General features: G+C 52.5%; 5 protein-coding genes across 5 annotated transcripts; 2 read left to right on the forward strand and 3 right to left on the reverse strand.

The window, feature by feature from the left end:
- Positions 1–2,345: 2,345 nt before the first annotated feature.
- On the reverse strand, positions 2,346–2,857 carry AYL99_11034 (hypothetical protein; the record flags this gene model as incomplete). Its single annotated transcript, XM_018842540.1, has 2 exons — positions 2,346–2,716; positions 2,773–2,857. The coding sequence occupies 2 exons, from the start codon at positions 2,855–2,857 to the stop codon at positions 2,346–2,348; spliced, it is 456 nt and encodes a 151-aa protein (XP_018687953.1).
- A 2,671-nt stretch (positions 2,858–5,528) lies between these two features.
- AYL99_11035 (exodeoxyribonuclease III) lies at positions 5,529–7,387 on the reverse strand (the record flags this gene model as incomplete). Its single annotated transcript, XM_018842541.1, has 2 exons — positions 5,529–7,120; positions 7,168–7,387. 2 exons carry the CDS (start codon positions 7,385–7,387, stop codon positions 5,529–5,531), a joined length of 1,812 nt encoding a protein of 603 aa, XP_018687954.1.
- Positions 7,388–8,277: 890 nt separating this feature from the next.
- On the forward strand, positions 8,278–17,883 carry AYL99_11036 (hypothetical protein; the record flags this gene model as incomplete). Its single annotated transcript, XM_018842542.1, has 2 exons — positions 8,278–17,782; positions 17,843–17,883. The coding sequence occupies 2 exons, from the start codon at positions 8,278–8,280 to the stop codon at positions 17,881–17,883; spliced, it is 9,546 nt and encodes a 3,181-aa protein (XP_018687955.1).
- A 573-nt stretch (positions 17,884–18,456) lies between these two features.
- On the forward strand, positions 18,457–19,906 carry AYL99_11037 (hypothetical protein; the record flags this gene model as incomplete). The annotated part of the gene is made up of 2 exons (XM_018842543.1): positions 18,457–18,573; positions 18,839–19,906. The coding sequence occupies 2 exons, from the start codon at positions 18,457–18,459 to the stop codon at positions 19,904–19,906; spliced, it is 1,185 nt and encodes a 394-aa protein (XP_018687956.1).
- A 966-nt stretch (positions 19,907–20,872) lies between these two features.
- On the reverse strand, positions 20,873–22,716 carry AYL99_11038 (hypothetical protein; the record flags this gene model as incomplete). The annotated part of the gene is made up of 3 exons (XM_018842544.1): positions 20,873–22,022; positions 22,079–22,471; positions 22,556–22,716. The coding sequence occupies 3 exons, from the start codon at positions 22,714–22,716 to the stop codon at positions 20,873–20,875; spliced, it is 1,704 nt and encodes a 567-aa protein (XP_018687957.1).
- Positions 22,717–24,007: the final 1,291 nt, after the last annotated feature.

The raw sequence follows: 24,007 nt of genomic DNA on the forward strand, positions 1-24,007 counted from the left end.
CTTTGGAATGAGAGGAGAGCCCACCTCCTCAAGCACCATATGAACTTGTTCTTCGCTCGACAACGGGATTTTATGAAAAACTTCCCGAGATCTCGCACTGGAAAGGGCTTCGCTCGGCAATGGATGCGATACCACTCAACGTGCACTTCGAACTCCGGAAGCCTCCAGTTTACAATTCCCCTCATCATCCGGACTTTCGCAAAGGTCTGGAAAGCCATCACCTTTCGGAATCGGCGGCTACCGATGACGACGGGCATCTTCCACGCCAGGAAGTGACACCAGATACTTCCGTCAGCCAAGCTCCAGAACATCTGACGTTCAAGAAACCCAAAAAGCGGTGAGGTTGACTGACGTGCGGGACCTGCTTGATACAGCGACCGAAGGACATGGTAGAACGGTACTGAGAGGTAATCTGTTGTGGAACTCGAAGCTTGGTCTTTTGAGAATCGTCGGATATGGGCCTTGTCCAGCGACGTGTCGGTTGAGAAATAGTTGCACCGTTTTGAGCTGGCTCAAACATTCATTGTACTCCTTCCATCACGAAACTTCAGATGATCAAACTTCCTTCTCCTTCATAGGAGTCACCATCGAATTCCGGAATTATGGGCGTTGCTGGACTTTTCAAGTGAAGTTTCCGCTGGCATTGACGTATGAAACTGCCTTTGGTCTCTGTCGCCACCCAGATGTTGCGACCCCGGTATGCAGTTTCTTGTCTCTGTCATGCGTGGTGTCCTGCATTGGCTGATGCGCCAAATGGAGACTACTCACTGCAATCTGTTTCGTTCGGGGAAAGCAATGACGCTTGCCCATGCACAACAATCCTTGGCCTGTGACTCGATTCATCTGACGTATCCTCCGATGAAGCCCCATCATCCGAGTCATTTTGGATGCACGGATAGGCGTGTATTCTTCTGATCTCGAATATTTGACTCTTCCTCTGCAAGCCACAGGTCTCTTTCGTTGTAGCTGGCGACTGTGCACCTCAAACGCGCCCATCTCTTCCTTCCATGTCTACTCTTGGTTCGGCGTAGATAAGTTTCAGTCCGACGAGGCTGTCAATCGCGGTACCACCAATCAGAGACCTCCGTTTGCGGAGCCTCGTCGGAGCCAACATTTGATCTCACTTTCAACTACTTCCGAATCAGTGACACCCTACATCTGTTCGTTTAGTTTTCAGCCGTTCCTTTTGACCCATACCGACAGATCTATCAGACACCCAAACGATCTTTACAGACTTCAAAATTCCACAGGAAGCGCGAATACTTCCTCAAGACGTTCGATTGGAGAACTATAGAGGGTCAAAGATTGTCGATCTCTCAAGCACTTTGACGAAGCAGTAGCCGCAACGGAGGGAGTTCTAGTTTCGTCATTTTTATAGGGCGATCAAAAGCAGCGTTTTGGAATGGTTCACCGACCTATGAACCTATATCTCTGTCGCGATCAAATTCATCCTTTCCGCAGGGCCTTTACCTTTTTCAAGCCCTTATGTACTGGAGCCAGACCGGGATGGCGCTGACCCTCGAGCTTTCCCGGCCACTTGTTGTACCTGACCATGGTCACCGATCCAACTACCACTAGGTCACGGTCCATCATGAACTCGTGGAGAATGATGACCGTGTAATGTCGGCCACAGCGACGGGTGCAACCTAGCGAAGATGGACCCTGAGCAATGGTCAAAGATAGGGTCGGTGGAAAAATATGGAAAGGAAAATCGTCGTTGACCTTCTGCATTTTGGTCGAAGTCACCTACTCAAGCGGCGACGACGGCTCAATGGGCAACAGGATGTCTTCGAGGCAGAGAAGGTTAGGTTGGGAGTACAAGGACATAAATGGGAGGTGGTTTACTTGCATGTTTGTCGAGCGAAACGCTTGAGGAGCCTGTACCAGGTGACTTTTATAGTTGTGAGATGGTGTCAATCGAGCCAATCATTTCTGAGAACCATGTACCGCTCGAATGTCCTCGCACCCCATCTTTTTATACACTCTGATAGTGAGGAGGATGTCTAGTGGAGTTTGAAGAGGTCTGAGTAACAGTGGCATTTGCCTGGAACATCCGATAGTCGATTGGTGGTTGCCTTCGAGCATTCAATAGAACTTTAGCCAGACAATCAATCCATTTGCCAGAGGCACCCTACTACGTCTTCTTGCCGCCATTCTTTTCAGCAGCCTGCTTGCGCGTATAGAAATGACGCCACAGAGACATTACTCTGCATTCATTCCTAGCTAGCACAGCGCAAGCCTCGTGGGTAACGATCGCCATCCTCTCTGTCGACTTTTGTATTGTGTTATACACGCATGAAAATAAAACAGAACAACACGTTGCCCGCCGCCGTCCCCCTCCTCTCTCACCAAAACGTACACCGGATGTTGTCAGAGTCGTCAGGGATATCAGGATACTCGGGCCTCCTCAGCGACACAAAGATCTCGGCTCGCTGCCGCGCTTGCAAATCTGTGGGCAGCAGTACAAGCAGCGACCCAACTGTCGAGGCCCTCCCGCTATTTCTGCAGGCAAAGATGGCGCGCCGCAGCACCTCGTCATCCAACTCACGCGACAGTATCGCCCTCCGAACGAACCGCAAATCGAGTTGCTGTTGACAGTCCCTCTCCTCCTGCGACTGCAAGGCCGCAGAGAGGACCGACACGCGCTGCGTGCTGACTGTGCCGTCGGAAGGATTCTTGGGGAGGGTTGGAAGAGGCCTTTTCTCGAATACCAGTTCTGCCGATGATCAGTCCCAGCTCTAATTCCAAGGACACAAAGGGAAGATCTGTTACCTGTAGTGTTATTTGAAGTGTTATTCGTGAAGCTCATCGAAGAGATACTCGAAGAGCTCATCCAAGTGCTGAGCGAAGTGGCCATGTTGGCGTCTGGCTTAGATTGCAGATCTATGGCCTTCGACGTGTATTGTGGGTACTGGTTAAACAGTCTGGTGTAGAAACCTGAAAAGACCCGACATCCATGAAGGTATCGGAGAAGTCTGATCTCCGACAGGACTCCCCCCGTCCGTATGCCTAGGCAAGACGACTTGTAGTAGTAAATGGTCGGGACGAAGACTTCGAACGAAAAAAAGAATCTGTCCCTGATAGAAGGAACCCAAAAGTCCAGGGGTTCCCAGGGGTATTTTTCTATCTTCAGGCTGTTCCTGGCACTCAAACTTCACATGCTGTCGAGTGGCAGAAGTCCGTAGTTGTTTCGGTTCGTGGTTCCTGACGGCAGCGCTGAATGACACATGCAAGGTGTTATAAATGGCAAGAGTCTCCACGATTCGCGACGTTATGGCTGCCAATTAGTGTGTGCCTTCGAGTAAGCGGAGTGAGGGTCGATGGCACCCCGTAGATGCTCGCGCAATATCACTTCTGACACGGCAAATCCCATGTCGGAGCGCGAGCGCCATCCCTAGATCTGGGATGGATGCAAAGCAGGGATGGTTCATGGCAGAGAGATCGCTCGGACCACCACCACCGACAGACCACCTCCTCTTCTTGGATGGTATTGGCTGACTGGTTCTTTTGCGTGGCATTCTATCCTAGCATCGTCGCTTTTGCCTAACACTTCGGCAAACCCGAGGTACCTGCCGCTCACGATCCAGTAGTAGCTCTCGGTGAGATGAGGTCTGCGTTCTGAAACCCTCCTTGAGGGAGAGAAGAGAGTCTGCACACAGCAAGGACAGGGCCAGGATGCAGCGTGCAAGAACCACGACAACGAACTTGCGGCGTAAGGGGCTGGAGAGAACCCAGCTTGGAAGGGAAGAGGCCATCCCACGCCCCTGTGGCTCCACGCTGGACTCATCCACCGTGTCTCTACATTGACATACCGAGCAACCAGTCGAAGGGGTCATTGGAACGCGTCCGATTTGCCAGAAGGCCTCATGTCAAAGTGCTGGTCGATTAGGCCTTTCCTGTCCATGGAAGGTGATCCATGCTTTTCCCGCCGGAGGTGGAGGTTCAGCATCGCGACGGCTCACGATCTCGCAGATCAGCCAGGCCGCCCGATGGACCGTGTGTTTTTGTGGAATGTTGGTCCACATAATATGTCGCGGGCAAAATGTAATTGGCCTTTTGCAGAGGCTGGTAGTAGCTGGGGTATGGAGGTGCCGATATTCCAGCTGGTGTCATTGGTTGAGTGTCATTTGACTTATGACCGCATCAGTGACATGTTGAGGCTTATTACCAGGCCACCCTTCCAGCTCCCTTTCGACCTGTCAAACCCCGTCCCTCCATTTGACATTTTTCTTGGGCCCCCTTCTTTCTTGATACTCCAGAGCAGGAAAATAGTGCTCGGGCCTAGCCACCGCTGGTGCCGCTGGGTTGTCCAAGCTCCCTTAGAGGAAGAGAACCTCGACCACCTCCCCACAGAAAAATTGGGGCGAATCAGACATCCCCCAGGGTGGCAAGCAAGAGTTGAGACTAATAGACACCCTAGATGGGATAGGATGAGATGGACTGACTTGTTCCATGCAAGGGGCACGACGCAGGACGCAGATCTTGCCTTGAAGGAGTCAAACCTAACAGTTCTCTTTCCATGCCATCGCGTCGAGCAGCCAGAAAGCCACAATCAGCTATGCTCTGGGTGGTGATGGTGACGGTGTTTGGAGGGCAGAGATATATAAGGGATACCTCGCCTGAGACACTTCATGCGAGGAATGCGAATTCAGGGATGGAGGCAAGTGGTTAATTGCAGTTTTCTTGTCATCAGAAAAGGTATCTTCACATGCTAGGTAGCGAGGTAAGTAGGAAGGGCGTGGTTGTGTGTGACCAGCTGTCATCGCACAAAAGTGTCAAAGGCACCACCGGCTTGTCCCCACCACTGGAACCCATCAGGACTATCAGGACCATCTGGACCATCAGAACACATCATAACAAAGGAGTTTGCTCGACGCGAAATACTGAAGGGTACCTCGGCGCTTGAGGTTCAACTTTTACTTGCCTCGTCCCTTCCGACCACCAGCACCGCGCGCGCCACATCATGATTCACCCGGCGAAGTAGGTTTGTCATATTCATCCAATTCAGCTTCTGAGATGACGCCCAGCTTGCATATCACGCGCCGCTGGTACAGTATATGGAAGGTTGCGTCGAAATCAAGAGCTGGTAGCTGTTCAAATGCTTTGATTTTTGCAAGCTCCCCTGACTCGTTTCCTATTGGAATCGTTTTGGGAAACCCCTCTGTTCATTGTGATTAGGCGAGCTGTTGGACTGTGGTGCCATCAGTCGGGATCGGTATGCATCAGTCAGTGCTCTCTGATTCTGAGGCATCCTGGAAGACCAGAACATACGGCGCTTTCTTGCGGATTTGAAAATCGTTCAGTAAGGCACGTGTGTCAAATAAAGCGTCATGTAAATCATCGTCGTGGGGAATTGAAAGCTTGATGTACTGACGGGAACGGGGTTGTCTCTGTGAATCCGCCAGCGTACGAAGGTCTTTGCAAAGTTGCAGTGTCTCCGCAGGGTTGGCCAATTCCGAAACTCACTGTACCACTTCTTTCATGATCATAACGGCGCGGACGGTGTGAAATCACGCCCTTTGTGCGGCTCAGGACGGCTCTGTACCATGTGCGTCCCAATCGCTAGCCCAGATAAAGGTATTACACCTCCACTGTGTCCCTTTCTCCTGTTTTCCGCTGGGACCCAGTGGTCGGGCGCACATCCAGAAAGATCTTCCGCAATTAGCCCCCGGTTTCTTGGTCAGCATGGTTTTGCAGGGTTCGCCGTGCTCGCATTTCGGTGCCACGGGCTTAGAGAACAATTTACCCCATGTTTGCCTGGCCGAGAAACTGGCAGCTTCTTCCTCGAGCGATGGGGGGGCCTGAGGCATCAACGGTTCTTCAGACGCTTCTTCCCTTTTTGCCTCAGTCACAGGCTCGTCAACCTCGGGGGTCTGAGCAGTCGCTGGTCTGGTGGAAAAGAAACCTCTGAGACTCTGCTGACCCTTGCCGACGCCGTTGGGGGTTGTCTGAGGGGCCGTCTTGCTGCGTTTCGCCACTGTCGGTGCTTCTGGGGCCCTTGCTGGTCTCTTGGCGCTGATTCCTTTGCTATTGCTAGAAACATTCGACACTGTTTTAGAAAGAGCGCCGGTGTCGTCTGCTTCCGAACGCGTCAGGTTGTCGGCACCGACGATCGCTGTCGTCAGAGGAGCATCCAAAACTACACCGTTTGTGTCTGTCTCGTCAATGCTGCTCTTCGACTTGAGGACTGATGGTTTCCTGGTGAACATATCCCGGATGCTTTGCCGCTTGTCGAATTCTTGTATCAGCTTGCCCGACGTGGGCAGTAAGCATTTGGTGGTCCATTCCTGTTTGCGGACGCCGTCCACGAACATGCCCGGTGGGTTAACCAAGTCTAGTATATGTCGCCCGACACCATCGACAAACACAGTATCCTTCAATACGGCATAGACTGGACAGTGATCCGATCCCATGAGCCCTTCCTGGATGTTTGCGTCGCTGAACCAGTCTTTCATGTCATAGCTGCACACCACGTAGTCGATTCTTGATCCATAGTTTCCCGGTCGCGCATTGACTTTGGTCTCCCAACAGGTGTACATGCCTTTGCGACCTTCATGAAACGCCCGGCAGAGATCCCACATGATGGGTCTTTCTCTACCCTCGTCCCTGTCCCCATGGACTTTGCCACCCACGAGCAGCTGGTTGAACATCCTCCGTGCTGGCGTGGAAATCCACTGGACTGGATCAACCCCATTCTTGCGCATGTTCTCCTGTGCTGCTGCAGTGTCAATCTCTTCCCTGGATATGTTGAAATCCCCTGCCCAGACCACTCTCTTGCCCATTTTCACCAGGTTCCGTATTCTAGCGTCGAGCACGCGAAGGTAGCTCGTGCGATAGTGTGTTCGTGTCTCATCTCGCTCGGCCGGACAGTATGTGCCGATGAGGACAAAGGCAGGAAATTCGAGGATGACACATCGTCCCTCGGAATCGAGAGTGGCGGGGTCGTAGTCTGCTTCGGACAATTGTTCAGCATTGGGATATCCGCCGATCTGATCCTCGTCGGGCAGGTCTCGAAAACTGGTAGAGCTGTTCGGAGGGGTCAGGATGCCGGTGATGCCTTCTTCGGCTTTTATGGGGGCGCAGGTCGCGTTGCGCGTGTAAATGACCACGCCAGAGTATCCTGAGAATGTCAGCATGGCCGAAACAACGGACATGGCTTGTTGGAACCTTTCTTGTGCTTGGGCAGACTCCAGTAGTTGTCCCAGCCGGGCACCAACACCATGTCGTCGCGGAGATCTTTCCTTTGGATTTTTGTTTCCTGGAAGATGACCATGTCGGCCTCGAGAATATCAAACATGCCCTCAAACGTCCTCTTGTCTCTCCATGGCTGGTATCCGAACGGATTTCGTATGCCATTGACATTCCACGTGGTGATGCGAATCCCCATGTTTGCAGGCTATTGAGGTCGCCGGCGCCTCATCGTCGGAGCGATCGAGGGTGGGTGAGGGAGAAGTGAGGAATCGAGGGAATCGCTGGAGGGTTGGGATGAGCTACAGGATTGATTGTGGTGTGACAGAAATGAGAGAATGAGTGACAGGATGGAAAAACAAAAGGCTGCACCACCATAAAGGCGAGTGTTGCGCAGTTGAATGAATTGGGCGGAGAGACGAGAATCGGGGCGATGATGTCGCGAGCGGTTACCCGGTGCCGTCGCAGCGGTGCAGTACTTCTTAGGTACCTAGGCACACGGGTAATTTGGTATCTGGCGCGCTGGGTATCTAGGTATCTTGTTGTCTTGGTAGCAGGCAGTACGAGGGACGCAGTCTTGTCTTGTGCCACCTCATTGTCGCCTAATTGCTAAACTGCGCTTGTTGCCCTGGTGCGTCTTCTGAGACTCTGACGTAATGAACCACCCGGCGCAGGCAACGCATCATTCATTCATGTTCTCCAACTCAACTTCCTCACCATCTTCCAACCCAGTAATTGTTTTCCACTTTGCACAAAGCTTTGAGAAGAGAGTTCTTGTCCCTCCTTTGCAATACCTGGGTCTTTGCTGCGGTCAGCGTCGAAATTTTTCTTTGAGAACCAGCATTGAACTGTCTCGTGCGCCTTTGGGTACAACTTGATCTGCCCCGCCACAGTTGGGTGGCTGTGCCATATTTTCTACTTCGCAATTGTCTGCAGAAGGAGAGAACCCCCGAATTCCATTGTCTTGATCCTTCTTTGACGCTTTTGCATCATTCCTGGCAAAAGGTCTCATCCAGACCATATGTTTCTTTCGTACAGATAAGATTCCTAATCTATCCCGGGCCTGGGTAACGGCCAACAGCGCCCAAGATGTTGGAAAGTCTGGTCGCCAATCTCCTCAATCGATTCTTGGGCATGTACGTCAAGAACTTCGACCCCAAGCAGCTCAATGTAGGCATCTGGTCGGGCGACGTCAAGCTGCGCAACCTTGCACTGAGGAGAGAGGCTCTGGATCAACTGCACCTGCCAATTAATGTGGTAGAAGGCCACCTGGGTGAACTGACCCTGTCCATACCATGGTCCAATCTGAGAGGAAAGCCCGTCAAGGTCAACATCGAGGATGTCTTTCTGCTCGCCGCGCCTAAAGAGGAAGATGACTACGATGCCGAGGAGGAGGACAAGCGGGCGGTAGCCGTGAAACTGGAAAAGCTGGAGAGTGCCGAGCTTCTCAAGGAGCGCAATACCGAGGCCATGAGCCCAGAGGAACAGCAGAAGAGTCAAAGCTTCACGCAGAGCTTTGTCACAGCCATCGTCGACAACCTGCAAGTCAGCATCAAAAATGTCCACATCCGGTACGAAGACTCCATTGCGACGCCGGGCCACCCGTTCGCCGTGGGCCTCACCCTGAAGGAAATGAGCGCCGTCTCTACCGATGCGGACTGGCAGCCGACCTTTATCCAGTCCACCTCGGGGACCACTCATAAATTGGCCGTTTTGAATTCGCTGGCTCTCTATTGGAACAGTGACGCAGACCTGTTCGGCACCGGCAAGGGCGGTGACGTTGGCGCCGAGGCACAGGAAATCGACAAGGATGAGCTGATACGCCGCTTCCGAGCAGGTATAGAAGACACAGGCCACTCACAGTATCTGCTCAAACCCGTCAGCGGTCGGGCCGGGATTGAGCTGGACAAGACGGGTCGCGCAGACAAACCGAAGACGAAGGCGCGACTACTCTTCCAGGAGCTCGGATTCATCATTGATGATGAACAATACCGCGACGCGCTGATGCTCGTAGACCTTATGCACTACTTCGTTCGCCATCACGAGTACAAGAAGGATGCGCCAAAGGAGAGCCCCAAAGAAAATCCTCGAGCGTGGCTCAAATTTGCTGGAAACGCCGTTCTGACCAAGATTCACGACCGGAACAGGAAGTGGACGTGGGAGTATTTCAAGGAACGCAGGGACACCCGACGCAAGTATATTGAGCTGTTCAAGAAAAAGAAAAAGGAGCAAAAGTTTACCGAGCAAGAAACAAAAGAAATGGCCCAGCTGGAGCACGATCTGAGCTATGAGGATCTGCGATTCTGGCGGTCGCTGGCACGTACCCAACTCCGGAAGGAGAATGTCGGTGTCAAGAAACCCGCCCAAAAGCAGACATGGTCCTCGTGGATCTGGGGCTCCAAGCCTGAACAGGCCCCGGAGAATGACGAGGATGCAGGCATGACTGAAGAACAGCGCAAGGAGCTCTACAACGCTATTGACTGGGACGAGAAGAAAGCGATCGCCGAGAGCGTCGATCTGCCCCGAGAGAGTGTCAAACTTGAAGTAGAATCGAGTCTCAGGACTGGCAGCTTCACCTTGAAACGCGATCCTCACGGTCAAGAGACCGAGGTTCTCAAACTGGTCTTCGACAACTTTAGGGCAAAGGCACTTCAAAGACCCGACTCTTTCCTGGCTGATCTAGCACTGGGGGGCTTTCGTGTCTACGATGGTACGACGGAAGGCACCTTGTTCCCACAAATTGTCAAGGTCAAAGGGGTAGAAAATCAGCCCAAGGATGAAGTACAACAAAATGACACGGAAAGTTTCGACGATGAAGCAGAGGCAGAAAGCGCAAGTGCAGAGAAAGAGGAGCAGGCGGAAGACAGCTTGTTCCACCTTGTCTTCGAAAACAATCCTCTTGATGGAAGCGCCGACACCAAAGTCGATTTGAAGCTCAAGAGTCTCGAGTTCATCCACAATCCCAAGTTCGTGGTCGAGATTGTCAAATTTTTCAAGCCCCCGGAACGACAGATGGAATCCATTGGCGCTCTGCTCGAGACTGCAGGTGCCACAGTGGAAGAGATTCGTCAACAGACGCGTGCAGGCCTTGAGTTCGCATTGGAAGAGCACAAGACCATCAATGCAAATCTGGACATCCATGCCCCTATCCTCATTATCCCTGAAAGCATTACGGAGAAGAGCACACTCTGCATGATTCTCGATGCAGGTCATGTCAGCCTCAACAGCGAACTCGTCGACAAGGAGACAATGCGGGATATTCATGCCAAACAAAAGCAGAAATACACCGAAGAAGATTACAGACAGCTTGAGGGCTTGATGTATGACAAATTTCACCTGAAACTCGAATCAACACAGGTTCTAATTGGACCCGGCATTGAAGAGACGAGAGCGCAGCTGGAAGCAGAAGACGACTCGCATAACATGCACATCATCGACCGCATAAACATGGCCTTCCTCCTGGAGAACTCAATCATACCGAAAGCTCCCGACATAACAAAGGTCCGCATCTCCGGAACGATGCCTGTTCTCCACGCCTCCCTATCAGACAAGAAATATAAGAATCTTATGAGGCTAATAGAGGTTGCTGTTCCGAAATTTGACACGCCAGAGACCGAGGCAAATGGCAGCATCGTTGAGTCGCGGCCGCAGAAATCTGTCGAAGACCAGGCATCGAAGAGGAAATCTGTACAACTGCTCGAAGCTAAGGATATACCAATTATCGAACACGACTCAGATTCAGAAGACGCTTCTCCCGACAGGCGCCAGCGGACCAAGCCCGAAACACCCGCAAATATACACCAGCGCAACTTTGAAATCAACTTCACGGTCGAAAAACTGCAGGCATCGTTGTACAAAGCCGATCCGGATGGCAAGAAGCCAGACCGGCTGTTGGTCGAACTGGTGGCGGAGCGTTTCTATTTCGATTTCTATCTTCGCCCCTACGATATGGTGGCCGAAGTGCTGCTGCGTTCCCTAAGTGTCGACGACCACATTGAAGAGGAACCACTGCCCGAATTCAAGCAGATCATCTCCTCCAAGGGCTTTAACGCAGAAGAAGGAAAAGATTTGCTCAACGTCAAATTTGTCAAGGTCAATCCTGACTCGCCTGAATTCCAATCTACCTACGAGGGCATTGCTACCAACCTTGATGTTGCCGTGTCTACCATCAATGTGATTGTCACAAGAAGGACGCTGCTCACTTTGCTGGATTTTGTTCTTACCACGTTCACGAGTCCCGGGGATCAGCAACCGATACAAAAAGAGACAGACGAACCGGGAGAGAGAGTCGGTGACCCTCAACCAGCAAAGGCCCAGGCAGACAAGATTAGAATCAAAGCCCAGTTGAGCAGCATTGCGCTGATTCTAAACAATGATGGCGTGCGGCTTGCGACACTCTCCCTGAACTCTGGTGACGTTGGAGTCTTCCTGGACGCCGGCACAATGCAGGTCAAGGCAAGATTAGGGAGTCTCTCGCTGGTCGACGATATCAACGAGGGTGCACCCGAGAATTCACCATTGCGTCGGTTAATTGCCATTGAAGGAGATGATCTAGCAGATTTCAAGTATCAGACCTTCGACTCTTCCCGCAAGGACTATCCAGGATATGATTCGGGAATCTACCTTCGGTCAGGATCCATTAAAGTCAACTTCCTAGAGGAGCCATTCCGCAAGATCATGGAGTTCGGGGTCAAATTTGGGAAGATGCAAGCCATCTTCAACGCAGCCAGACAGGCGGCAGCCAACCAAGCTACACAGGTTCAAGAAAGTGCGCAGAAGATGCACATCGATATCGTCATCAAGACACCAATCGTCGTTTTCCCTCGAGCCATGGTCGAAGACCGACCTCGTGATCTCATCACTGCGTACCTTGGCGAGATATATGCGAACAACAAATTTGTCGGTGTCCAAGGTCAAAAGAGCGGTCCTCTCGTCAATAAGTTGGCGGCTGGCATCAGACACATTCGGTTAACCAGCGAGTTCCACCACAGCGATGGCAAGTCCCAGGAGCTGGAAATGATTGACAAGGTCGATCTTGACTTCAAAATTCGATATCTTGAGCACCAGGTGGGGATTGAAAGACCAGATCTTGAAATCGATGGATCTATGTCGCCGATGAATCTGAGGGTTTCCCACACTCAATTCAAATTCCTGATGGAACTGTCAAAAACCATTCCAGCAGCTTTTGCGACAGAAGACGAAAGCGAAGAGGACATTGCCGAGGAGTTGCCATCATCCACGACAGAAAGCGCAAAGGCCGCTGAGCCCGAGACTACCACGTCCGAATCGCTTGCTAAGCCCTCATACCAGGGCCCCGAGCTTGGAAATGGTGAAGAAACATGGACCAAACTGAACCTTGTATTCAAAGCACCAATGATCGCTCTGGAACTGATCCTCGCCGACGAAGACGAACCCATTGAGAACCTCGAGGCAGCTAGCCTCTCGAAATTCTCCATAAACGAGACGAACGTCAAGCTTAGGATGATCAGCGACGGCGCTATGGAGGCTGAGCTTGTGATACACTCTTTCACCGTCCGCGACAGCCGAACAAGAGAAACCAACAAATTCCGGAAGATAATGTCTCTGATCAACAACGATGTGCAGCAACAGTTCATGGCGAGTCTGTCGATTACTGGTGGGCAAGAACGCCACATGATTGTCATGCTTACGATTGACAGCCCCCGGGTTATTGTCGCTTTGGATTACATTTTTGCACTTCAGGCTTTCGCAAATACGGCGTTACAGTCCGACGGGCCGTTACCTATTGCAGAAGTGGACGATTTGACTGAAAGCAGCGATGCAAGCCTCGATGGTGAACAAGGCCAGAGAGAAACTGGGGCTCAGGAAGCCGAATCAGCCGGTCAACCATCTATGACTGTATCATTTCGACTCAACGTCGTGGATGCGCAAGTCATTCTCATCGCAAATCCCACCATATCTAACACCGAGGCCATTGTACTCGGTACCAAAGAAGTCCTCGTATCCAAACAAAACGCGATGACGCTGCAGGTCAGCAAAGTCGGTATGTTTTTGTGCCGCATGGATCGCTTCGAGACGAGCCGTCTTCGAATTCTCGACGATTTCAGCGTACAAATGTCCATGGAGAGCCGGAGTCAAGGCAAAGACTCGTCTTTAACGTCGATTCACGTTGATGTAGAGCCTCTGGTTCTCCGTCTGTCACTTCGTGACATCTTGCTGGCGATGCAGATTGTCAGCAAGGCTTCGTCCACAACCCCACAACCGAAAATTCAAGAAGACACGGAGCCAAAGAAGCTCAAAGACGTGAAAGCATCCTCCAAGGCCCCTTCTACGAAGCGCAAGTCGATAGCCGGGCAGTCCACAGCAGCACAGAGATCGAAAAGATCCAAGTCAGTCTCGAAATCGACCAAATCTGGATTGCAACAACAGCCTACAAGGTCGGTGGTCCTGAGCCGGGAAGAGATGACTGCGCAAATCGAAGGAATTCGGGTTATATTGATTGGAGACATGCACGAACTTCCCTTGCTGGACTGGAGCGTGAAGAAATTTAATGTCGATGTCCGCGACTGGTCCAGTTCTTTGACAGCCGATACCAAGATCAATACTTTCATCAACGTATACAATTTCTCAAAGTCCGCGTGGGAGCCCCTGATCGAGCCTTGGAACCTAGGATTTCACATGGCCAAACAACTCCATCCCGAGGTGCTGTCCATGGAGCTGTATTCACACAAGAATATGGAATTGACCATCACGTCCGCCACAATTGCACTTGCTTCTAAATCTTTCAACTTTCTCTCTACGGACGAAGACATCCTGTCAAAGCCGCGCGTGGCAGATGCGCCGTATCGAATCCGCAATTACACTGGATTCGACCTCAGCATCTGGGCAGATGAGAAGAGCGAAAGTGCGGCTGCAGCCAAACTCACCGACGGCGAAGAATATGCCTGGCGATTCGAAGACGCAACATCCATGCGTGAGAGTCTTTCGCCGGAAGGTAATGCCGGCCTGGTGGGTGTCAAGCTTGAGGGCAGTGGATTTGATAGCGTCGTCCGGATTCCAGTCATCCGCGAAGGAGAAACCCTGTACAACCTCAAGCCGAGGAAGGATGGTGTTCAACACCGGATGCTTGTCGAGGTGCGACTGGGGGCTGACAACGTCAAATACATTACTTTCCGCTCACCCCTCCTCGTCGAAAACAAAACTCAGATACCCATCGAGATGGGCGTGTACAGTCCAGAGGAGGGACATCTCCTCAAGATAGAGAAGATTCCTCCTGGTGAAGGCAAACCTGCTCCCGTGGGAGCAGCATTTGTCCATTCACTGGTCTTACGCCCTGACCAGGGATTTGGATACGGCTGGTCGAATGAACGGCTGTTCTGGAAAGACCTACTCAGAAGACAAACGAGGGCCCTCACTTGCGAGTCAGAAGGCAGAGACGAGTCACCACCTTTCTTTTTCCAGATGCACGCATCATACGATGACAAAGATCCCATCACAAAGGTCTATCCGCACATGAGGATCCAAGTCTCGGCACCCGTCGAAATCCAGAATTTGCTACCGTACGACTTCAAATATCGCATCTATGATAAGAACACGAAAAAGGATTGGACAAACTTCCTCCGCAAGGGTGGCGTGAGCCCGGTACATGTCGTGGAGCTATCTCACCTTCTACTACTGAGTGTTGAAGTGGAGGACGCCCCCTTCAAACAAAGCGACTTTGCGATCATTAACAGCGACACGCAGGAAGGATTCCGCCGGGAGAAAGTACTGCAGCTGAAGGATGAGAAAGGTGCCCAGTTGAGGCTAAAGCTTCACTATACCAACATCAAAGACAGCGGAGGAGCCTTCAGAGTGTCGGTGTACAGTCCCTACGTTCTTCTGAACAAAACTGGGCTTGACATGAGCGTTCAGAGCAAGGCTTTTTTCGGGTCTTCCTCCAAAGCTTCATCGCCCCAGGGCGCACGGACAAGTTCTGGAGAAGGAACAGCTCTGCCAATGCTGTATTCCTACGCTACCGATGATCGCAAGAACCGTTCTCTCCTCAAGATTGGCGATTCTGTATGGAGCAAGCCACAAAGTTTCGACGCGATTGGGAGTTCGTACGAGGTCGCTTTGCCCTCCGCCACCGGCAAGTCTGAGATGCACGTTGGGGTATCTGTGGCAGAAGGGGAAGGCAAATACAGCTTGACGAAAGTTGTTACCATTGCACCACGCTTTGTGCTCAAAAACAAGATCGGAGAGGATATCGAACTCCGGGAACCTGGTTCGTCAGAAATTTGGAAGATGAAGAACAATGATCTCTTGCCCATGTACTTTATGCGACAATCGTCCGAAAAGCAGCTTTGCCTGTGCTTCCCAGGAGTCAACAACCAATGGTCGTCCCCATTCAACATGGCGAATGTCGGCATGACCCATGTCAAACTCGCCAAACACGGCCAAAGACAAAGACTCGTCCGCGTCGAAATCATTCTCGAGGACGCTACCTTGTTCTTACACTTCAGCATCGAGACGAAACACTGGCCATTCTCGATGAGAAATGAGAGCGACACCGAGTTCTTGTTTTTCCAGGCCAATCCCAATCTCGGTGAGGATGAAGAAGAAGACAAAGGAAGCGGCTGGAAGCCTATCCGGTACAGGCTCCCTCCACGAAGTATCATGCCTTATGCCTGGGACTATCCTGCTTCGAAGAACAAAGAGCTCGTCCTCACCGCCAGAGGAAGGGAGAGGTACGTTAAGTTGGCAGAAATAGGCAACTTGTTCCCAATCAAGCTGCCACCGGACGACCGTGGTGGCGCGATGAAAGTGATCGACATCAATATTGTCGCCGATGGACCAACGCAGACGCTGGTATTGTCCAATTACAAACCGTCCCGGTCGATGTATCGACAGAAGACGGGCATGACAACCGCGTCACAGACCAGCCTCAACCAAGGATTTGAAGTCAAGCAGATCGAATCTGAGGTCAATTTCAAGGCCGAGCTGCGACTGGCCGGCATCGGAATCTCCCTCGTCAACAGCAACCTGAAGGAACTCATGTATGTCACTTTCCGGGAGATGGACCTCAAGTATGGGGATTCCAAGCTCTACCAAACATTAAACTTCACCGTCAAATGGATACAGATCGACAACCAACTGTACGGTGGGATCTTCCCGATCTTGCTGTACCCGAGCGTGGTGCCCAAAACTGGCAAGGAAATGGAGGCGCATCCCATTTTCCACACGATGGTCACGAGGGTCAAGGACGATTCATACGGTGTACTTTATATCAAATATGCCACGCTGCTCCTGCAGCAAATCACGGTTGAGCTTGACGAAGACTTCATCTTCGCCTTGCTCGATTTTGTGAAAGTGCCCGGGGCGTCGTGGTCGGAAGAAAAGGAAGGAAAATTGTGCGACGAGAGTCTCGATGTCCCCGAGCCCACGCGAGAAGAACAGGGCCAAGACGTCTATTTTGAGCTGCTGCACCTGCAACCCATCCAGCTTGATCTCTCTTTCGTCAGAACGGAACGTGTCAACGCCGAGGACACTTTCGTCAATAGTCCGCTGATGTTTATCGTCAATGTCATGACCATGTCAATAGGCAATGTCAATGACGCTCCCATCCGGCTCAACGCGCTGATGCTTGAAAACGCGAGGATATCCGTTCCAGCCCTGATCGCCAACATTCAAAACCACTACACCCAGGAAGTGCTCCGGCAAGTGCACATCATTCTCGGATCTGCCGACTTCCTTGGCAACCCTGTTGGATTGTTCAACAACATCAGCTCTGGGTTTGCCGACATCTTCTACGAGCCGTACCAGGGCCTCGTGATGACCGACAGGCCCCAGGAGCTCGGAATCGGCATCGCCAAAGGAGCCAGCAGTTTTGTCAAGAAATCCGTCTTTGGCTTCAGTGACAGTATGGCCAAGTTCAGCGGTTCCATTTCCAAAGGTCTTGCCGCTGCCACGATGGACAAGGAGTTCCAAGATCAGAGACGAATGTCAAAGAGTCGGAATCGACCTAAACATGCCTTGTACGGCGTCACTGCCGGGGGAAATGCCTTTGCCGCAAGTATGGCCAGCGGTATCGGAGGCCTAGCACGCCATCCTCTAGAAGGTGCCGAGAAGGAAGGAGCTTTGGGCTTTGTCAAAGGGGTCGGAAAGGGCTTCCTGGGTTTGGCCACCAAGCCTGCCATCGGCGCCTTCGACCTCGCCTCGAACGTGGCCGAAGGAGTCCGCAACACGACGACGGTCTTCGACTCGGAGGGCCTGGACCGTGTTCGCCTGACTCGCTTTATCGGTATGGACGGTATTGTGCGGCCATATTCGCAACGCGAAGCCCTAGGGCAGTTCTGGCTCAAGACCTGCGACGACGGGCGGTACTTCAACGAAGAATACATTGCGCACTTGGAGCTTGAGGGCGGCGACATGATGGTGATGATCACCTATGACCGCATCTTGATGATACGGACCAAGAAGCTGCGCATGGAATGGGACATCAAACTGACGGACGTGCAAACCATCAGCAAGGAGAGGACGGGGATGAGCATTGGTTTGAAAGGAGGGGCAAACGGACCTTTCATTCCGGTGGCGGACGAGGGCAGCAGGAACTGGCTGTACAAACAGATTGCTATTGGTAAGTGGACAGATTTTGAACACCAAAAAAAGAAGAGATGCTGACCAACTGCCGTAACAGCTGTGAACGCATTTAACGACAAGTATAACGCAAAAGGATGAGGGGGCCACGACGGCATGGACCATGAACGTCTGTTACGACTGTGATTTAAGCCAGACTTGTGTATTTTGGGGGCGGCCCATCTGCTGATGCTGACAACACATCTGTTTGCATTCTTCCATTTCAACGATATACGCAGCCTTGTCTCAGTACAATATCTGTTTTGGACCTGTATGGAAACAGCAGATTCTTGTTTGAATTTTGTCCTCCGGGACTCAGATGTAAGATAGGTCGGTCGTGAATATTAATGTAGTGAAAAAGAGAGAAAGCTGGCCAAGGAGCGTCACCGTCACTGACCGGCATCGTCACTTGGCGTCGTCTGTTGCGTCCGCGTCCAGGTCAAGAGCCTCGTCGCCATCGTCCTGCCTGTACCGTGCGCGACACGGGGACTTTTCACAAGAACAAAACCCTTCATTCTCTGTGCTTCTTTTGTTCTTCCCACTTCCTCTCCTGCTTTTTCATCTGTCCAAGCAAGCAAGCAAGCAAGCCCTTCACACGTTCTCCTGCTTTTCTTGTCATCTTTCACCTTTTCACACCCTTTGATTGTCATCGTCCTTCCCCTGAACGCTCTCGCCATGGATCAAGCCGCGCCTGTCACCGATCAAGACGTACCTGGCTCTCATCAAGCCGCGTCTAGCACTCATCGACCCGAGACTGATAACCCGCAAGCCGCGACTGGTGTCCAGATAGAGGTAAGACGCTCGATATCCCGTCTCTAGCAACCCGTCGTTTCGCGATATTCTGCTTCCAGTGTAGCCTTGGAAAAAATTTGATTGAGTACACAAAAATCGATTCTCAAGTTTTTTCACTCACTCTTTCTCCCACCCTCTCTCTCTCCCTCTCCCTTCCTTCCTTCCTCCCTCCCTTCTCCTTTTCAAATATGTTATATATAACATGCGTCGCGTCGCTCGCCCTCGGCCTCTGACAAGCCCATGGCTAACCAAGAACCATGGCCAGCCTCATCAGCAGCAACAGCAAATGAGACTTAGCCAGATCCTCGAGGAGGCAGTCAAGAGCACCGAACTGCCCCGGAAGCCCGTGGGCTTGTTAGCGGCAGCAGCAGCAGCAGGCTCATCGATTCCGCCGGTGGCATCACGCCCACTGCAACCCCCGCGAATGCCGACATTTCCATCGGCTTCACCCATCCCACCTCGAGTCCCAAAAGTGTCGACATCTCCCTCAAGTGTGCCGATATCTGTTCTCCTGGCCTCTCTTGACACGACGACTCCGCCAGGGTTTTCGATGACGGAGGACCAGCCAACCACGAGAGCAAGAACGGACACCGTCATCGGTCATGGCGCCAATAAGAAAAGTAACGATTCGACCAGCCCCCACGACGTCAAGAACAGGAACAAAAATGCCAGCACCACCAGTGCCAATGACAAGGGAAAAGCAGTCGAGATCATCGATGTCGATGGTTTTGCTCAAGCCCATGAATTATTCGAGGCCGAAACTGAAAAGATCGCAAGTGAGAAACTAGCCGGCAAAATGAAGGAAATCGAAAGCAAAAACGATCACGCGGCCCGACTCCAGCGCATCTCAGTGGAACAACAACAACAACAACAACTCCTCGAAGAACTGCGCGCCGACCTCATCCAGTCCGCCCAGGACAACAACGACCTGCGCCATGAAGTGGCCGCGTTGGAACAGAAGATTGCACACATGGAACAGGAGAGGCAGGACTGGGCGCGTCGCGAGGCAGAACTGATTGGCGAGGTGGAATACTGGACGATCCAAGCACACGCGCAAGCGCAAGCGGCAGCAGCGGTGGCAGCAGCGACGGTGCTGGAACCGGCTCCTACCGACGAACTGTACGACCCTGCCGGCAATTTCAACCCCGACTGGGACATGCTTCTCGATGGTCAGGGTCAAGGGCAACAACGGCACTCTCGGGATCTCACACAAGCACAGCCATTACCACATGCACATGCCCAAGCACTAGCACCAGCACAAGCATCAGCACAAGTACCAGCAAAAGATTTAGGGTTCCGAGGATTCGGAGTCAACGCCAATTTCGCGGCTTAGTGCGAGGCTGCTTCTGCTGGCGCCGCAGACTGATTTCGCCACGGAATCAGGGACCAATAACTTCGACAATCCCAGACGTGCGTTTCCTCAATCGTACCCCTGCAGATGCGGAAGCTGAGACGGAAAGGAACGAGACATGAAGTTGCACGTGGACTGATGGAGGTTGTCGTGTTGTTTGCTGGGTGGTGGTTGGGACATACACGTGCACACAGGGAAAATGCCGCCGGCGGCTGGAATGGATTCATCCTCAACCATGAGGAGCTTGATCAATCAATCAGTCCGCCAAACCCACTTTGTGTCTTTCTTTGTTTTTTGGTCCAGAGGTTCCTTCCTGCTCTTCCTCGTCCCTCCCACCTCTTCATGTCCCCATTTCACAACGCCAAAGAGACCACTTCATCGAGAAGGGAGGGGTTGATGGCCCGTCGAGGAAAGAAGGAGGGGCGGCTGAGGATATGATGGGGCAAGATGATTGATCCCAGATCACGCAACAATGACAAGTGGCCCCCAGAGGGGAGGAAGACGGGTCAGCCAAGCCAGCACCCTGGGGAGAACGGTCAAGATTCTTTCTCTCGAGCGGTAAAGTGAGCGAACCGCAGTTGCTCAGTGTCGAGGGAATCGCAGATGAAATCTGGAACCTAGCCCATCCGCCAAGCCATCACGTGCCTCACGGCTTGTCCTGACTGCACGCGTAAGCACGTGAAAGCGTGACAGTGCAAGCCCGTCTGCCTGCGCCGTGCCACAACTAATAATGTCATTGTTGGTGACAGTCCTGCAACCATTCAGATCGCCGGTCCTCGTGCTGCTACGAGGTACATGTGGCTTCTTGCAAATGTGTTCTTCTTCCTTGTGATGTGATGTGATGGTTGTGCACGAATCTCGAATACTACACAGTTCTTCAACGAACTACTTGCAGACGCTGGTAGAACATCGCCCATAGCTCCTCCCTTCGACTCTCTCTCTCTCTCACTACCACATCTTCTCCCAATTCCTCCTCACGATGTTCATCTGCGCCAACCTCGCCCGCTCCACCTCCTCGAACCCGCCTTCCTCCCAGATCTTACAATCCTCGTCGATCTCGGCCTTGCCGCTCCAGATGTCGCATGTCTTGGGGTCCACGAACTTGGTGCGCTTGAACACCTTCCAGAACACAAACATAAAGATGCCGTACGCGAGGCCGAAGTAGTTGGTCACAAAGCCCTGTGTGCTCCACGGCACGAAGCAGTCGAAGCCGATGAACAGCATGACGGTGCAGCCGACCCCGATGGCCATGTACGCCGTGTACGGGGCGAAGGGCGCCTTATAGGGAAGCGTGTTGCGGTCGATCCCCTGGGCCTTGAGAGCGCGATACCACCCCACGTACGTCCAGAGCATGCACGTGTAGGTCAGTATAAAGGCGATGGTGCACAGCCAGATGAACCAGAAGAACACTGTCACGGCCGCGTTGGAGGCGACAAGGTACGTGATCAATGAGATGACCGTCACCACCAGAACACAATAGGTGGGAACGCCCGATTTGGTGCACTTCATCAAGAACTTGGGCGCAAGCCCGTCACGGGCGAGCGAATAGAGCGTCCGACTGGTGGAGTACAGGTAGGCATTGCCGCACGAGAGGCCGGACAGAAGGATGAGCGCGTTGATGAAGCTGGGCAGGCCGGTGATGCCCAGATTTTGGATGCCAACCACCCATGGCGAAGCCGCGGAACCGGCTTTCCCAGAGCTGATGGCGCTGATCAGCCGGGCATCTCGGGACGAGCAGATGATGCCCACGCAGAGGACGCCCACAACGTAGAAGCCCACCAGCCGGTAGAAGACGAGACGGGCCACACGGGGAATGGTTCTGCGGGGATTTTGGATCTCGCCTGCCGCGAGGGCGATCAAGTCTGGTCCAGAGATGGTGAAGGCGGCGTACCGAACAACGCTCCAAAAGCCGAGGAAGCGCCCGGTGGCGCCCGTGGTGTAATACGGGTGCATGGCCAGTCCGTGTTTCCAGAAGCGGAAGCCGTAGGCATCATGATGGGGGTTACCACCGACCATAGTAATAAACGTAAGGAGGATCAACCCCAGCAGAAGGAGGATTTTGGTCGAGGCCATAATGAATTCCGATTCGCCGTACCATCTGTAATGCAAGCATTAGAGCACACAGATAGCAAACTAAAGCACTGTTGAACGTACCTCACGGCGACGAGATTCAAGAAGACGCAGACCACCAGAGCCATGGTCACCCACACCGCCGGGTTGACGCTGGTGTTCCAATAGGTCATGACGGTAGCGACAGAGGCATACTCGGTGCACACGAGCATCGCCCCGGCGAAGAAATAGGTCCATCCCATGGCAAACCCTAGAGCAGGATCCACGTATCGACCACCGAGCTCGAAGATGGTGCCTCGTAGAGGCAGCCATGCCAGCATCTCGCCCACAAGGAGATAAGCAGGCCAGATGAAGAGGAGGCCCCAAAAGAGGTAACCCAGGACAAGCGACAGCGGGCCAGCATTCTTCAGACTGCCACCGATACCCACAAAAAGAGCGGTACCTATACTCCCGCCAATTCCCATCAACTGAACATGACTGTTGAGCAATCAGCACTGAAAACTGGGTGGCAGCATGGCTAGAGGCGTTGCAGCGTTGGAGCAGGCCTGGGAACACACTCACCGAGGCGTCAGACCGCGCTTCGTCTGGCGATATTTGGCCCATTCAGTTGCCGATAGTCGCCTCTCGAGCAGGTCACCCACTTGCGGCGCTTCGGAGACGACGACCGCCTCTCCCTCACGGATCTCCTTGCTGTCCATCTTGCTGTTCATCTTGTTGTCCATCTTGAGGAGGCCGTGTTTGTGCTGCTGAGGAGGATCAATTTTCGGACCGGGACCCCCATCGTAGCTTATATATGCGGGCACAGATAAGAACCAGACATGGTATAGTCGTCCATGTCGACTGCCGAATAGCAGCTGCACAGCCAAACAGTGGCAGTTGCGGGCATCTCCACGGTGTGACCAGGATCTTCACCCGGTGGGATTCTCGTCTCCAGGATATCGCGAAGCGGCGGAACTGTGTCATTGACAGGAAAGGCTAGACTCACGTGGGAGCTATCTGAGCTCCTCTTGGTGATTTTGGGAGAGGCTGGTCACGGCGTGCCCGTGTTGCTATTCCAGCCTAGCAACACCCGATAGACGGTAGTCTGGATAGAACAATACTGAGAACGCCAACGCGCTATGATGATCGTCCACATGGTTGCATTCCAGATGGTCTCGGCCTGGTGCCAAGTCTGGGCGATTATACTCCAAGCGGCAAGGTCATGATGCAGTATCGAAGTCTTTATCGCGGCTTATCTATCTCACACACTTGCCGTTACCGGCGATTGGCGCGAGAAAAGGCGTGTGCCAACGCCGCCATTTCCTGTTGTGGTCCGTATTTGCTGGGATATGGGGGCAAGCAGGCCAGACCTCACACGCGTTGATAGGCAATTGCTCACGGATTTTCCCACGTGGAATGACGCTGGTATCGATATGTGGATGCGCAATTTAATTTGCCTCATGATTGCTTTCTGAGTTCTCGTACAAATATCTTGCCCGTCGGATGGTAGCGGTTGTGTTAAATTCCCATATCAGGGAGAGCTATCCAGGATGGCTTGGGGCTGTCTTTCCGCGACGAACATGTCCGTGGCCTTCGTTGACTGCGTGTCTCGACAGGTAATTCCCCTGTATTGACCACTGGTATAGGAGGACGTCTCGGATGCAGGTCATGGGAATGAAGTCCCTTGACTGATGGCAGACACGCCGCTGAAATACGCTCAAGATTTCAAACAGGGGATCAGCACAGGCCATCTGAGACAAATTGCGATCACTCAAAAAGGCATTCAGAGCGGCGAATAAGGAGAGCACTTCCATCAGAAGGAGTCTTGGGGATAAGACTTCCTAGATGGCTGGCTAGGTCTTGGGCAGCACAATGGATGGCCATGTTCAAGTGAGCGAAACAGTCCAAAGGTAGGCACAAGAGAAGAAACTCAACAGGAAGCTTGAGCGAGCTTAGCAGACACTATGGCGTATGCTAGTCTCAATACAGCTAGGCTCTGTGCTAAAAAGTCACATTGGCCAAACTGCCCGCAGT

Source organism: Fonsecaea erecta, assembly GCF_001651985.1.
Source record: "Fonsecaea erecta strain CBS 125763 chromosome Unknown Scaff13, whole genome shotgun sequence".
NCBI lineage: Eukaryota > Fungi > Ascomycota > Eurotiomycetes > Chaetothyriales > Herpotrichiellaceae > Fonsecaea > Fonsecaea erecta.